Genomic DNA, 15,201 nt, shown 5'->3' with positions numbered 1-15,201 from the left:
TTTATTTTTATGTTATTTCATCTCGGGGAGATTACTTTTTTTATATGTGTGATGTGTTTTCAATGTTATCCCGTTCTTCGAAGTGATATATACATTGCTTTTGATAAATTATTCTTATACGATTTTTACGTTCTGCATGGTATTTGCTTCCCATATTTTTAATCCTTTCATTATATTCTTTTCTGACCTGGCAATAAAAACTGGAAAGGAAAAGGATCCGGCAATGACTGCGGTCACGAAAATTTTACATGCACTATATGACATGACGCTCTTAATGAGCTTGGAATGATCATGACATGAATGACATACATGACTATGCTTTGACTTGGGTTAGCACTATTATACTTCACTTTTCAATAATGAATTAGTCTATAACCAAGCTTATTGATTTTTAATTATTTATTATTATTATTATTATTATTATTATTATTATTATTATTATTATTATTATTATTATTATTATTATTATTATTATTATTATTATTATTATTATTATTATTATTATTATTATTATTATTATTATTATTATTATTATTAATTTTATCTTTGTTTTCTTAGTTTTATCAGCACTGTTTTATTTATATTCTTTTTAATCTTCACTGATAATTGGTCATTTTTTCAATTTAATATACACATTCTATTAACATTACTGTGATCTCATATTTTACTTCTTTACATCATTCTGTCTCTTAGAAACATTATACAGCTATCAAAGTATAGCAAATGCTATTGCTAAACTATAGTTTTATTGTCTCTGACAAATAATGAATGAACATTAAATTGCAGACTATGATCTGTATGAAGTGATATTTTGATTAATTTAACTACTTTCTCATCTGTCTGTTCTAATCTCACTTATTGAAATGTTCTTTATTTTGTTTGCAATAAATTTATTATGTTTATTTGATCTTTAAGTATTTTATTGATTTAATATCTAGTTAGCTAAGATTAAATTAAAATAAAATACATAAATTTCAAAAGAAAATCAATTAATTCTTTATATTGTATGAGCTTATTTTTATAACAAGTCTCTAAGCTCAAATAATGACTTATTATCAACTAGGTATATAGAGATTTAGATTGACAGAATTCAAATTGATTGATTAGTTAACTAATGTAATTAATCATCTAGCAAGATAGATCATCTACTAAGACAGATCTCCATCATTCAATATCTTTCTAATTGAATATCATTATAACTAAATAGTAAAACCAGCTAATTATATTATAAATTATTCTCTGTATACTGGAAGTATGTATGAATAGTATGTTCTATAACATCACATTCACTGCACTGTGATGCTGCTCACTTTTGTAATTGCTTATTAGACTGCTCTATTACCTCTCTTTTCTCTGCAATGCCTCTTTGTACATGATTCACCTCTTCTTGAACAATCAAGTCCTCTTTCTGACTTATATATGTATGACATCTTTCTCACTTTTTCTTTTACTTTGCATTTACAGCCTTCAGCTCTTTGTTTTCTCTTGTTAAAATAATAACACTATACATAGTCATCTGACATCTCTTGACTAGCTTTTTTGAGCTTGATTGATTGAACTTAGTAGACTCTGTGTACAGTACTTGAGATATTTCTTAATCTTCTCACTCTGAAGCTTCAGTTGTTATATATTATGAGATGTGGCAGTGGCCTAGAAGGCCTGAAAGCTATATGAGGTCTCTGAGAGGGTTGATAGATGTATCTGAGTATTAAGCTGAGAAAGAATCTGCTCTAAATCATATAGAGCTAGTTCTGTAGCTCTAAATCCACTCTGAATATTCTTTTCACTCAGAGCTGCTGAATAAACTGAAGAATAGATAGTTAAAAACTCATTCTTATCAATATGATTGATGTCAAGTCTTATTTTCTTCTCAATCTCTTTTTTATATGCTTGCTTCAATGAGGAAAAACAAGCAACATCTAAAGACTGTAAGAGATGAGAGAAATGAGCTGACATATAAAGAGAAATAATCAAGTTTTTAGTGTAAAACTGATCAAACTCATAATCATTATGACTGCCATGTCCATCAAGAATTAAGAGTTAATATTAACTAATCATATAGACTTGAGTATGTTTATTGAACATTTCTTTAAATCAGATCAAACCCAGCTTATCAGTTGTTCATTCATTTTCACTGATTTCAATCCTTCAGTTGTATGGTAGCCCATTCTCAAACCAAGAAGTCTGATGTAACTTCCTCTTAAGGATGATCATTGAAGGTAATAACCAGTTTGTTAAATTGACTCTTTCAATAATAATAACTCATTCTGTATTTTCAGACTATACAAGCTTCAGACAGAGAGACTTCTCTGACTCAGTAATCATCTTGACTGTTTCAATAATTCCCATCTGAAACTCAGTCTCATTAAAGTTATATATATCCTTCTATATAATATTATATTTCTGAATAGTATTTCATACAAGTTTGAATCATTCTTGAATAATCTTAGGATCTTCACATAGAGCTCATTGATGATCATATGATTGAAAGAATCAGGTTTTTAACTCAGAATGACAGTTAATAAATTATTTAATCCAGTTTTCATCAATAGTTTTTGAGTTGAAAGAGTTGTCTCAATTAACAAGAAGAAGATTGACTGTTTCTCATACAGTGCTCACTCAGAGGGGCTGACCATGTTCATCTATGGAGATTATCCACTGAACAAGAGATAATTCCTCAATAGAGGTCAGTTTTCAATTTCTTAACTGAGAGTTCTCTTGCATCATATGGCTGTGAAGTCAATGACAAAGAGTGGAATGAGAGATGTTGTACAATCTGGCAGCAGCTCTAAAACTAAAAATTTGATCTTTTTTAACTGCTTCAATAGCTAGAGTAAGTCTTCCTTCCTTGTATAAAGAATTATCATCTTTGGTTGCTGACATTTTGATCAATTAAGTAGTTAAATACATCATGTAATGAAGACCTGTCTCAGTAGGTGATCTTGTCTCGCTAGGTGATTGACTACATTAGTCATCATAACCTCATTACATAACTAATAATATGCAAGATTCAGATGGCATGATTTATATGTTGGAGCCTAGGCTTCCTATTATGGACTAGCGCACTGCACAATAGTATATAGCATCCCTGAGATAGGCTACCAATACAACCACTTCAGACGTCCAACATTATATGCTATGAGCTGAACCTGATGAGTGCAAGGAATCAACAACAGATCATCACCCAAGACAAACCAGATAAAAGAAAAACTTGATACAAAAACTCAAATCTTTGCCTGCAAGCCTCCCAAGGAACCTATTCCCTTTAAACCCATTCCTATTACTCTGTGTGTCAATTCCTCCGTTTGAGTTGAGCGGAAACAATGGTACACGGGGTACACGGGGTACACTCACACCTTCTCTGGGGCCCAAACGTGTTTGTGCTACCGGTGGCCATGTAACGTTTTAAGCTTAACTCGGCCGGGAGAATGAAACTTATAAACCACGCAACATACACATCTGCAAAATTACCTCTTCAAGTACCGCGGAAGTCTGGTCCCGCAACAAACTGTAAGCCCAGTTCAAGGGATTGGATTGCTTTGTAATTGAATGTGATAACAACTAACTAGTTAACTAACTAGTTAGGTAATTGCTGTAGTTACATCGGTACGTAACGTAATTCATCCTCTGCCGGGACATCTAGAACGCCATATTAAACTTCACACGTGGATTCAATATGTGAAGCTTCTTAGTATGAAAGCTTCAAATCAAGAAATCAAGAAAAGAGGCTTGTAAAAGTCATTCAACCTTATAAAAATGATCAATTTACTAGAATATTAGCTGCTGCTAAGTTATATAATATTTCTTATGCAAATCTCTCTTATATACTATAGAATTGACAAACATGTTTGAATTTTCAGAAGAAACATCAAAAATTAATCTTTACTATAAAAGAATATATAAAGTTATAAATAATATTCATGAATAAATAAGATAAATTGCAAGCATATTGAAACATGATTAATTTACTTCTTTTAAATTCAAAAATAATTGAAAAAATATTAAGTATTTAAATTTATAGATTAATATCTGAATTGAAAATAAATTTACATATAAGTATAATTAACAATAAACTTTTTATAAAGATTAAAAAATTATATACATTTAATTTAAATAAATAAAGAGTACAGTTATAAAATGTAAAATTATATAATAAAATATCTATAAATTTAATAAGAGCAACTTTTAACTATATAAATTTAGCTTTAATAGCAAGAGTTTATAATAAAGATTGTACAAACTAGTAAATATTTTACTATTCAATTACATAGTATAAAATAAGTAAAAATGATTGAATTAATCCATACATCTGACTGACTCTTTTATATATAATTATTACTTAAAAAAATCATTAAACTTTTCAATATAAGATCACTTACTTAACTGCGTAATAAAAATCAATAAGAACAGCTGAATCAATGATAAATTGAGAACAATTCAATCATAAACTATTTAATCAGAATATAGAAATTTATATAATATAAAATTATAAACTTTTAATATTAAATAGATATAAAAAATTTTATAATCATTAAGTTCAATACATTCTATATGAATTATTATAATATTAATTGCTTTATTTTTTAATTTATTCTAGTTATTAAATGTGAATTATTTTATGTCACTGAAAAAGATGTATAATTCATATATTAAATTGAACAAAATATTAAATTAAATTTATAAATATGAAAGTATTTTAAATATATTATATTACTGCTCATACTAAATTTTTAAGCTCTAATTATTATAAATAATTTTAAACTAGATACAAATTTAATCTTATTTAATTCAAAGAAAGTTTCTTTTATGTATAAACTTAGCTTTATAGATCTTGATTTTGTTAATTTATAAACTTTTGAAGCTTAATGATCTCTAGCAATATTATTTAATGAAAGTAAGAAAATAAGAAGATCAAATAATTTCTTCAATACTGTGCATAGAGCTTATTTATCAAGTAACTAAATATTTAATAAAGAAGTATCAACTATAAATATTTCAGTAATTTTAATAGATAAAAATTATCAGTTATATGCTATCAATATCAAAAATAGGAAAAAAAAGTTAAAAAAAAAATTACATTTATATGACTGAGAAAGTAGTTTTAACAGATGCTAAAACATTAAATAAGCCCAGACAATTAAGTAAACTTTTACAAAAAAGTTGAAGTTGCAGTTAGAGAAGTGAATTTTACAGAAATATATCAAGTGTAGAAAAGAGAATCATATAATTCAAAATTGCTTATTGAACGAAGAGAATGATCTTACTAATAACATATGTTTCTTATTTAGTATTGTTATTTAATACATTTTGTTCAAGTTTTAGAACTCAATGTTGTGATAGAGGTATGTCCCTGGTATAGAGAAAATTGATAAAAGTTAAATAAAAAATAACCAAAAGATTTTTACCTGCCACTGTCTATTTTGCGTTTAATACACTGATAGTAGAATTTCTTCCTTCCTCGACGATAGTAAGAGGCGATACCTGATTGCAACTGTACATGTACTGTAACAATACCCTGTAACAATCCAGGTGCTCACTACCAAATTTTTGACAAGCTTAAAAAAACGCTATATCCAATTTGGAATGGTGGAAATATTTTGGCCTATAGGAAGTTTCAAGTCTAAAATTGAGTTAGGGTTGTCGTTAGTCTTAACTCTATTTGGTGCGGCCCGCTAAGTGAACCCGAACCCGAACCAGACTCTGGATGCCAAATTCCACTTCATGCGTTTTAAGATCTTGTTTATCAGGTGGTTCTCTTTCTGTTTTGAAAAGTTTGGTATTTCTGTGCCGTGGTTGGATTGTCGTGAAATATTCAAGTCAATATTTTATTCGCTTCTTGTCAAAAGTTAACGCATGGCAGGCTTTAAAAACCAACTCACCCCCTTCATCTATCCTTGAGAATTTTCTTATTATTTGATCTTGTACGAGTTCTGTATCTGTAAAACAAATCTGCAAACAAAACGTAACTTTCGAGGAAACACTCTTGTGATTTCAAATTAATTTTGAGAGCGTTGATATATAACTTCTTCAATATGAAGCTTTTATCCAGCGTCCTTCTTGCACTCCTTGGTGTTGTTGCTGTCCAGGGGTCGCCGCTGAATGTAAGTATATGACCATGGAGCCGGATCTCGGAGCTTAACGACTTGCATTTCTTTAATTGGGGGACAAATGTACTGATATAACCTCATTGATGTAGGGTGTCGGCGTTGATGCTGCCCCTAACGTGAGTTAAACGCCAGCTTGCACTTGCATGCCACATACCCTCCAACTTTCAACGGAAAGAAGTATGTAGGTGGTGAGGTAGAGCTATGAGCTAATACGTTTATAGGGCAGCCAGAAGCCGCATGCGATGGAACTTATACGTGAGCTGCAAACCGACCCCCACGGCTTCACGCATGTGGCCGATGATGGAATCGTCCGGTCCTTCGACAGTAAGGGCAATGTGATTGCCGCCGTAAGAATGACCAACCACGAGCTCATGCAAGTTGCCTCGTCTCAGACAGACCCTGAAGCAAAAAAACACCTGGAAGAGGTCTGGGCTGAAGTCAATGGCCATGAGGTTCCAGAGAAGGATTTGTTTTCGCCGCCCAACAACATACTCCCAACCAGGCTGACGAACCCGGAGGTTCAAGATCACCTTCAAATGGTGGATTTCCAAAAAAGAAATGAGAATGGCGGGCTCACTCCTAACGTTAATTGCCGTGCATTTACTTGCAGAGAAAGCGCTTTCTGCTTGTCTCAAGGCTGCACGAGCTGTGTTCAATACGATAAGTTCATGGGTATGAACTGTATCTAAGGGGAATTGAGCCAAAGGTATATGTTGAGTATTGGCGTTTCAGGGCGTAACGGTCTTTACCTTTTTATATTTTTCTTGCTGTCTCCGACAAGTCGGTGTCTAGGTAGATGTTAACAATATAATAGCTCACAGTCGCTTAAAGCTTAAGATTAATCAAAGAGCGTAATACTTCATCCAGTTAGCCACTTGATATAGCTCAATTCGCATGGCCTTGGTTTCTGTCGAAAATTAGCTGCCTGTGTCTTTTCATTCCTGTTCTTGCTCACACTGCGGCATTTGGATAGTGAACTGTGGCTGAAACAATTGATAGCAGTTAGAGAGTTGTTTTTCGATTTTTCGATTTTTCGAGAGAACGAAGACGACAAGGTAGGTCTATTGTTGGGAAGAGGGGAATCTGCAGTTCCGGTGGTCACCATTATCAATGAGATACTGTTGTCAAGCGGCAATGACTGGTCAGTAAAGGCATAGTAAGCAGCTAAAGAAATACTTAACTCATGCCAACTGTTGGAGTTGATGGTGCAGGACCTGAATGTCTCTTTGATGGAGGCACAATCCGCACTTGAGACGTTTCATCAAGGAGCATTTTGGAGAGATAAGAAGTGCAACCTATCAGTCACCGCAACCAGAGTCAGGGTACACTCTTAAAAAGCAGATCGTACACATAATTTCCTCAATTATTGATCATCTTCCCCAAGGTTGAATGCTTGAACACATGCTGAGTCATTCTGCGGGCGAGAGTTCCAGACGTCATAGGGGACAATTCTGCGCTAGTGCCAATAAGGTATAGCGGCACGCTCTGTGTGGCTGTGAGTGGCCAGCAACAGGCAGCCGCTGGTTACTAGTGAAACCGGTTGAACTAACTAACTAGTTTTAGTTAACTGGGTGGTGACTGTAGGGTGACTAATCCAGCCAACTTCGCCCCAACCAACGTGATCACGCCGCTTGCTCTCAAGTCTGCCTAGGCTTGGCTGCGGCTTCTACTTAAAACCAACCGCCTGCCCATCTTCCACCATTTTCCTCCAACTTCCTTTCTCTTCTTCTTCTCTTCTACAACAACCATCTCAGTCAAAGTTCCTCCTCTCCATCCTCAGCATCCCCGTTTGACACCTATCCTAGACGTCCATCTGTTCCGTTTTCTCACTCGCACTTCCTCTCTTCTAGTTGTCATCATAACTCGTTCCCTCTTCAAAGTTGATCTAGATCGTAAGCGCTGAAGCTATCACACCGCCACCATGCAGATTTTCGTGAAGACTCGTGAGTTGCTCCATCGTTTCTTGTTATCTTCTATGCAGTGATTATAGACAGGATAACTGACCAGCCCTCTGCTGCAGTTACCGGAAAGACTATAACCCTCGAAGTTGAGTCGGTTGATACAATCGATAGTGTCAAGTCCAAAATTCAGGACAAGGAAGGGATTCCTCCTGACCAGCAACGTCTGATTTTCGCCGGCAAGCAGTTGGAGGACGGTCGCACCCTTTCTGATTATAACATTCAGAAGGAGTCAACTCTCCACTTGGTTCTTCGTCTTCGTGGCGGCATGCAGATCTGTAAGTATACAGCCTTTCACGAGTCATGGCCTTTGGGCTTTGCTCGACGATGAAAAACAAATAACTAAATATCGCACAGTCGTCAAAACTCTCACCGGTAAGACCATCACCCTAGAGGTGGAGTCATCCGATACCATCGACAACGTTAAGTCGAAAATACAAGATAAAGAAGGCATTCCTCCAGACCAGCAGCGCCTAATCTTCGCCGGCAAGCAGCTGGAGGACGGTCGTACCCTTTCTGATTACAATATTCAGAAGGAGTCCACTCTTCACTTGGTTCTTCGTCTGCGTGGAGGAATGCAAATCTTCGTTAAAACCCTGACCGGAAAGACCATCACACTTGAAGTCGAGAGTTCAGATACGATTGACAATGTTAAATCAAAAATTCAAGATAAAGAAGGCATCCCCCCCGATCAGCAGCGCCTTATTTTCGCCGGAAAACAACTTGAGGATGGTCGTACTCTCTCGGATTATAATATCCAAAAGGAGTCCACTCTTCATCTCGTCCTCCGTCTCCGTGGTGGCATGCAAATCTTCGTTAAAACCCTGACCGGCAAAACTATTACGCTTGAAGTTGAGAGCTCCGATACCATTGATAATGTTAAATCTAAAATCCAAGATAAGGAAGGTATCCCACCGGATCAGCAACGTCTAATCTTTGCTGGTAAACAGCTCGAGGATGGTCGGACTCTTTCGGACTACAATATCCAGAAGGAGAGCACTCTCCATCTGGTCCTGAGATTGCGGGGTGGCCACTGAATTTCTGGTTTTCTTGCGTTTTTGGTGCTTTGTTTTCAAACTTGTCTTTTCTACGGCTGGGGAAATAATTTTCACCATTACCGGCTCTGGCGTCTATGGATGGATGGAATATTTCATGATCGGGTTTCGAGTTTTATTATGACTGGGATGCATTCATTTACTTAAACTGCTTATTACAATAACTTCTTTCATATCCTCCTTCACTACAACTCAGACACGAACTTCTATTTCGCTCTCGATACATTCTTTCCTCAGCCAATTCAGTTCGTGACGTTTTCTTGTTGCGTAGAATGTAATCATCTGAAGCACTTAAATTTTTCTATTCTTGCCACCTTTTTATTTATTATTATAGCTTAGATCTTGCCATCATTCATTTTCGTGGCAATCTCGGGATGTAAGCAATTCACATACGTTTACATGCAGGAAGGTTGCGTCATAAATCACATGATAACTCGCTTTGCACCCATTTGTCTGAATTCTAAAGGAGTCATATCAATCACATCTTTTGGATCTTCCAAACAACAACAGCGCAATTGCATTAAAAAAACCATCGTTTATACAACTACTGGTCACCTCCATACCTGACGAATAAAAGGTTATGTCATTCTGGGAGGAAGATGTGATGTAGTTGGATCTTCCATCTATAATCCGGCCATGCCCTCCTACTTCTACCATATATCTTTGGAATTACTATCTGGCAATCCGGATCAAAGGTTAAATTCTTATTCGCAGTCCCATAACGATAGATCCTTCGAACCCCACGCATCATCGTCCGGTCATAGCAATCATAGCCCCAGTGATCAGCATATAATTCAAACTTTCAGAGACGCGTTTCAGCCCTTCCAGCAGAAGAAGAGGCTTAGAGCTGGGAAGGGGGTGAAGGGGGATAGCTATAGCTATAGCAACGGTGGTGTTCTGAGGGAGAGTAGAAATAGTGTTGTTGGGGGAAATAGTGCGGGGTTAAGGGAGGTTGGTGAGTTTCGATCCCTATCCTGTATTGAGTTTTGAGTGGGGATGGAGTCGGTGATATGTGAATGATATATATTTTTGGGAGAAAGATGGTGAAGGCAAGTAAAGTGTTACCTTTATCGAATCGTTTTTAATCATTTACTTGTAATAGATCAGGATACGAACGGCATTATCCAATATCGAGCCTCGTCGGGCACTACCACCACACCCACCGCTGCAACAGTGAGTATAACACCTCTTTGTGGCGCTTCTCAGCAAGCTGGCCCTTATCCGCATCAATATCGCGCACAACCTCTAGATGATTCAGCTGCCATCTCACCATTTACTTCGTCTTCTACCGCCTATTCTAAACTCGCATACGACAAACGCTTAGATCAGATCTCCATCGCAAGCATCGACATGGTGGTGTCGGAGCGGAGCAGCGGCCAGGGCCAAAGTCAGGGCGAACAGCAGACAGAAATTCCCCCACAACAGGTTAGAAAAGGCAACAACGGTGATAGCGCGAATGGCAACCAGATCGCCAAGGGCATCGGGACAAGTGTCATAGGTGGCTTAGCTACTAAGGGCAAATATATCCCGCTCGACCAGAAAGTCTCAGAGAGCGCATGGGGTATAGTGCATCTATACCGTGACGTAGAGGAGTCGTCTGCGCTCTACAAGGATGATGATGACCCGTCGTTTTTGAAAGGATCAGCGCTGGCGCGCAGTACGATGCTTGATGGAAATGTTGGTGGCATTGGTAATAACAACAACAAGGGTAATAGTAAATATGGCAGTGCGGATGTGGTGGGGGATATTGAAGCTGCTGGACCTGGATCTGGGTCTGCAGGTGGCGCCGGATCATCACATTCTGTCGAGGATTGCACGACGCTGTGTATACTCGCTGTGCCGTCGTATATGTCTCCATCGGACTTTTTGGGGTTTGTGGGGGAACAGACGCGTGATGAGGTTAGTCATTTTCGAATGGTTAGGACCGCGCGGGCAAATCGGTATATGGTTTTGATGAAGTTTCGGAGCGGGAAGAGGGCGAAGGAGTGGCAGCGGGACTGGAATGGAAAAGTTTTTAATTCTATGGAGGTGAGTTTATTCCTGATTTTTGATTTTTATTTTATTGTATTTTATTTATTTTTGCTTGTTGATTACTTGGTTGTTTTAAGATTGTTGCTGATTGTTTTGACCTTTTTTGTAGTCCGAAACCTGCCATGTGGTGTTCGTGAAGACTGTAGAGATCCAGGTCGAAGCTCCTGGAACAGAGAGCAAATTTCCGGACATGAATAACGACCCCTTCACGCCCTCAACAGTGAACCATACCCGTATTCCCTCAAATTCGTCGCCCGCTCAGTCTGCTGTCCTTTCTACGTCCTCCTTATCCACTAAACCTCTAGCTCCTCCTACACCATCGCTCATAGAGCTACCAACATGCCCCGTCTGCTTGGAGCGCATGGATGAAACGACAGGCTTGCTTACGATAATTTGCCAACATGTCTTCCATTGTACGTGCCTACAAAAATGGAAAGGCAGCGGATGTCCCGTGTGCCGGTATACGCAGGACGAATTTGGCAAGAGAGCAGCGTCACATTTTGATTGCGACCAGGAGCCCACAGAGTGCCAAGTCTGCCACTCAGAAGCGAATCTTTGGTTATGTTTGATATGCGGGAATGTGGGCTGTGGACGCTACGACGAGGCTCACGCATTTGCGCATTTCAAGGAAACCTCTCATGCATTTGCCATGGATCTAGCTTCACAGCGTGTCTGGGACTATGTGGGTGACGGCTACGTGCATAGGATTATACAAAATAAGTCCGATGGCAAGCTGGTGGAATTACCCGCCGCAGGCGAGAGTGCTCTCGATCCACCAGACTGGGCCGATGCGGTCCCACGCGAAAAACTGGAGAACATGAGCGTTGAATACACACACCTGCTAACCAGCCAACTCGAGAGCCAACGGACATATTTCGAAGAAGTCGTCGAGCGCGCAGCTGATAAAGCATCCGTCGCCAGCGCAGCTGCCACTGCCGCGCAAGAAGCCGCTGAAGCGGCGGTGAAAAACCTTAGCACGCTCCAGTCGCAATACGACACGCTTGTTAAAGAGACCATTCCAAACCTGGAGCGGGAGAAGGGCCGTGCAGAGCGGCGGGCAGAGAAATTTGAAACGATGGCTCACCGGATGGAGAAGGAGTGGCGGGAGGAGAAAGCTATGAATGGTAGTTTGATGGGAAAGATTGAGTTTCTGAATGCGGAGGTGCAAAAGTTAACGGTTGCGAATGAGGATTTGAAGGAGCAGAATCGAGATTTGAGCTTTTTTATTAGTGGGGTGGAGAGGCTGAAGGGGCAGGGGGAGGATGTGGTTGAGGGGACGGTAAGTGTCCCGGAGCCTGAAGGAGGCGGGAGGAGAAAGCGGAAGGGGAAAGGGAAGAAATAGGGCCCCCTCTATTTTTCACTTGTTTAAAAGAAAACAAAAACTTTTGGCGTGTTTTGCACATTACATTGCAAACCACAGGGGCCTAGATCTGATGGTTTGCTGGTCCCCTGCTTTGTAGGTGGTGCTCTTGCATCCATCCGCTGGCATCGCGGCAGGGCTTGCTTAGCAGATGCGGCTCTTTGCGCTGCTCCACGACCCCCCAGCGTACATCCTCTGATGTCCCACAACCCCACCGAATCAGATCCCTTGCGCCTGCGCCGTCTTAACCTCGAAGTGGAAGTTGGCGATTGGACGATCGATCTTGCTGATGTGTTTGATACGATATGGCAGAAAGTAATTATAAATGCACGCTCAGGTCCACGGTGGAGACCTTGGGTGTAGCTGGATGCAGTTATAATCACATGCCACCTCATGTTTTTTATACCAGTTGCTAAGATAAGTTTTTGGCTTTGACTTTCTTTTCTTACGAAGACTAAGATTCTGTTAACGTGGACATATGTGACGTGATATTATGCCTCAGGCGCTGCATGACTTTGGGTTCCTCAGGTAGATATGTTATAACATTGGAACTACGAGTTTCTCCCCTTCTTATCTTTTCTTTCCGTTTTGAATGAACATCCACATCACTTTATGCTCGTAAGGAGCGGGCGGCAGGGGGGAATGAAATACATGAAAATATCAAGATATGTCGCTCTTTGAGGTTTACTGAGGGTTCTGTTACAGTGCAGAGGAGATTGCGAGAGACAAAAACCTTCAACTACAAAGCTATGTCGGACACTTCCTTCACGTGATCTGCTTTACACCATATATCTAGTCGTTCTTGTAGTATGCAAACTCTGCAATGAATCAAACTTGCCATTCTGTCAGGTTATGAGACCTGTTTTGCGCTCAAACACAGCCAATTCAGGAGTTATCTTGTTGAAATCAGCAACTACTTGCTTCATTTGATCAATAAATCATCTTATTTATATATTACACTCCTTATTTGGCAGAGTCCTCAACGCATTTCTGAAAATCTTTGATGACATATGAAGAAGATAAAATTTTATAGGATATTTTAGTTTATAAGCCATTCAAAAAGATTTTGATGAGATAATTCTCTAAGATTACAGAGGCTCTCCTAGAAGCCCTTATTACATTAACTTGTCTTTAATTCTCTAAATTCTATAACAAGATAGTAGATCCAGTGAGATTTCACTCCATAAAATGTTCACACTTTCAAATGCAGATAGACTCTATCAGCTCTGTCACTTTAGACCAATCCCCTACCTCCTAGGCACCACCTGGATCTTTTGATACCTCTAAGACTCTGAATCCCAATTCTGGTCTCCTTATTACGTCTATATTAGTTAAGTTAGTCTGTATATAGTTTTCTACTGAACCATTAGCTACTTCTCAGCCTGTTGATAATAATCTTATACTTTACCTAGCACTTAGCAAGTCTGAACTTACTAGAGAAAAAGAGAAATGAAAAGCTCTAGAACTGGAGCTTCAACTAGAACATCTTTATATAGCAGTCTATATTGCTGTTTACAATATCTTTGTCAATTCCTTCATAGCTTCGCCAATTTAGTGTCTGGAATGCTGAGATTGATACTGCATTTAAATATATTCTTTATAACTTAAAGAGTGATGTTAGTAAGATAATTGCTCAATTTAAAAAAGATATAAAGAGTATTAATAAATCAAATATATTAACTAGCACTGTCAACTATCTGATCTGGAAGTTCTCAATGAAGTCTAGACTAGTAAATACCTAATGCTAGGTTCTAATAGTGAAGGAGCAAACCCAGAGTTTATCTAACAACTTTCAATAGACATTCTTCTAGAAGGTTAAGAATTGATAAGTTTACTTTTTCCTGTCCACTACTTTCAGTTCCTCTATCAAATCTTATATCAAAAAGATTAATGAGACTTATATTGTCTACTCTCTTTGACATGCAATTGAGGAGAAATATTTAATTTCAAAGATATAACTTCAATGAGAAGCTTATCTGATCTTTATAATATTTGCCAGCTCATAAACAAATGATATTCATCTTTTCTTTGATAAATTTCATATGACTCTTAATGACTTAAAAACATATAAAGTTTTTTTATTTAAAAACTTGATATTTTATATCTTTTACTCAGTCCTATTAATTATTTAGCAGAATTATATTTAGAAGAAGATTGAGAAAATTCAGATCTTTAAATCTATATTTATAATACTAAATATAGTTTTAATGATAAAAGAAATTTGATCTCAAGTTGACTCTTCAAAAAATAAGAAAAAGAATATATTATCTTCTTTCACTTAGATTAATGCTATTAATCTGTCTTATTTCAACACTTAGTCTGATATTTATTATGACTATAGTCATGAGAACTAATCTATTTACTCTGAATATATAATCTTTTATCATGAAATTTACTAACTAATCTATCTGAACAAATTTCTGAGAATTAACTAAAGAATAATATCAATAAGATAAAAAATTTTGATAAAAAAAAATAAATAAAAATAACAGTGAGAGTAAAACAGCTGATAATTCTATTGTCAAGTCTTCTATCATAAATAATAATAATTTTTTTCAAACTGTAAATCTTATAGAAATTATTATCATTTCAAAATATTCTGTTAAATTATGTATTTAATAATAATCTAGACACTACTGATCAGACTGATTTATCTTCAGCTAATCACCTTATCAATTTACTAGAAGTTA

The 15,201-nt window shown here is 37.2% G+C and overlaps 3 protein-coding genes across 3 annotated transcripts; all 3 read left to right on the top strand.

Moving 5' to 3' along the window:
• Positions 1 to 6,032: 6,032 nt before the first annotated feature.
• PADG_01606 (uncharacterized protein) lies at positions 6,033 to 6,796 on the top strand (the record flags this gene model as incomplete). Its single annotated transcript, XM_010758690.1, has 3 exons — positions 6,033 to 6,101; positions 6,197 to 6,223; positions 6,329 to 6,796. The coding sequence occupies 3 exons, from the start codon at positions 6,033 to 6,035 to the stop codon at positions 6,794 to 6,796; spliced, it is 564 nt and encodes a 187-aa protein (XP_010756992.1).
• Positions 6,797 to 8,028: 1,232 nt separating this feature from the next.
• Positions 8,029 to 9,102, top strand: PADG_01605 (polyubiquitin; the record flags this gene model as incomplete). The annotated part of the gene is made up of 3 exons (XM_010758689.1): positions 8,029 to 8,050; positions 8,098 to 8,343; positions 8,423 to 9,102. 3 exons carry the CDS (start codon positions 8,029 to 8,031, stop codon positions 9,100 to 9,102), a joined length of 948 nt encoding a protein of 315 aa, XP_010756991.1.
• A 654-nt stretch (positions 9,103 to 9,756) lies between these two features.
• Positions 9,757 to 12,874, top strand: PADG_01604 (uncharacterized protein; the record flags this gene model as incomplete). Its single annotated transcript, XM_010758688.1, has 4 exons — positions 9,757 to 10,075; positions 10,223 to 11,148; positions 11,261 to 12,430; positions 12,572 to 12,874. The coding sequence occupies 4 exons, from the start codon at positions 9,757 to 9,759 to the stop codon at positions 12,872 to 12,874; spliced, it is 2,718 nt and encodes a 905-aa protein (XP_010756990.1).
• Between the last annotated feature and the right edge of the window lie 2,327 nt (positions 12,875 to 15,201).

The sequence above is a fragment of the Paracoccidioides brasiliensis genome (genome assembly GCF_000150735.1).
Source record: "Paracoccidioides brasiliensis Pb18 unplaced genomic scaffold supercont2.2, whole genome shotgun sequence".
NCBI classification, from domain to species: Eukaryota; Fungi; Ascomycota; class Eurotiomycetes; order Onygenales; family Ajellomycetaceae; genus Paracoccidioides; species Paracoccidioides brasiliensis.
Note: the sequence above shows the minus strand (reverse complement) of the source record. Positions and strands in the feature narration are given on the sequence as shown.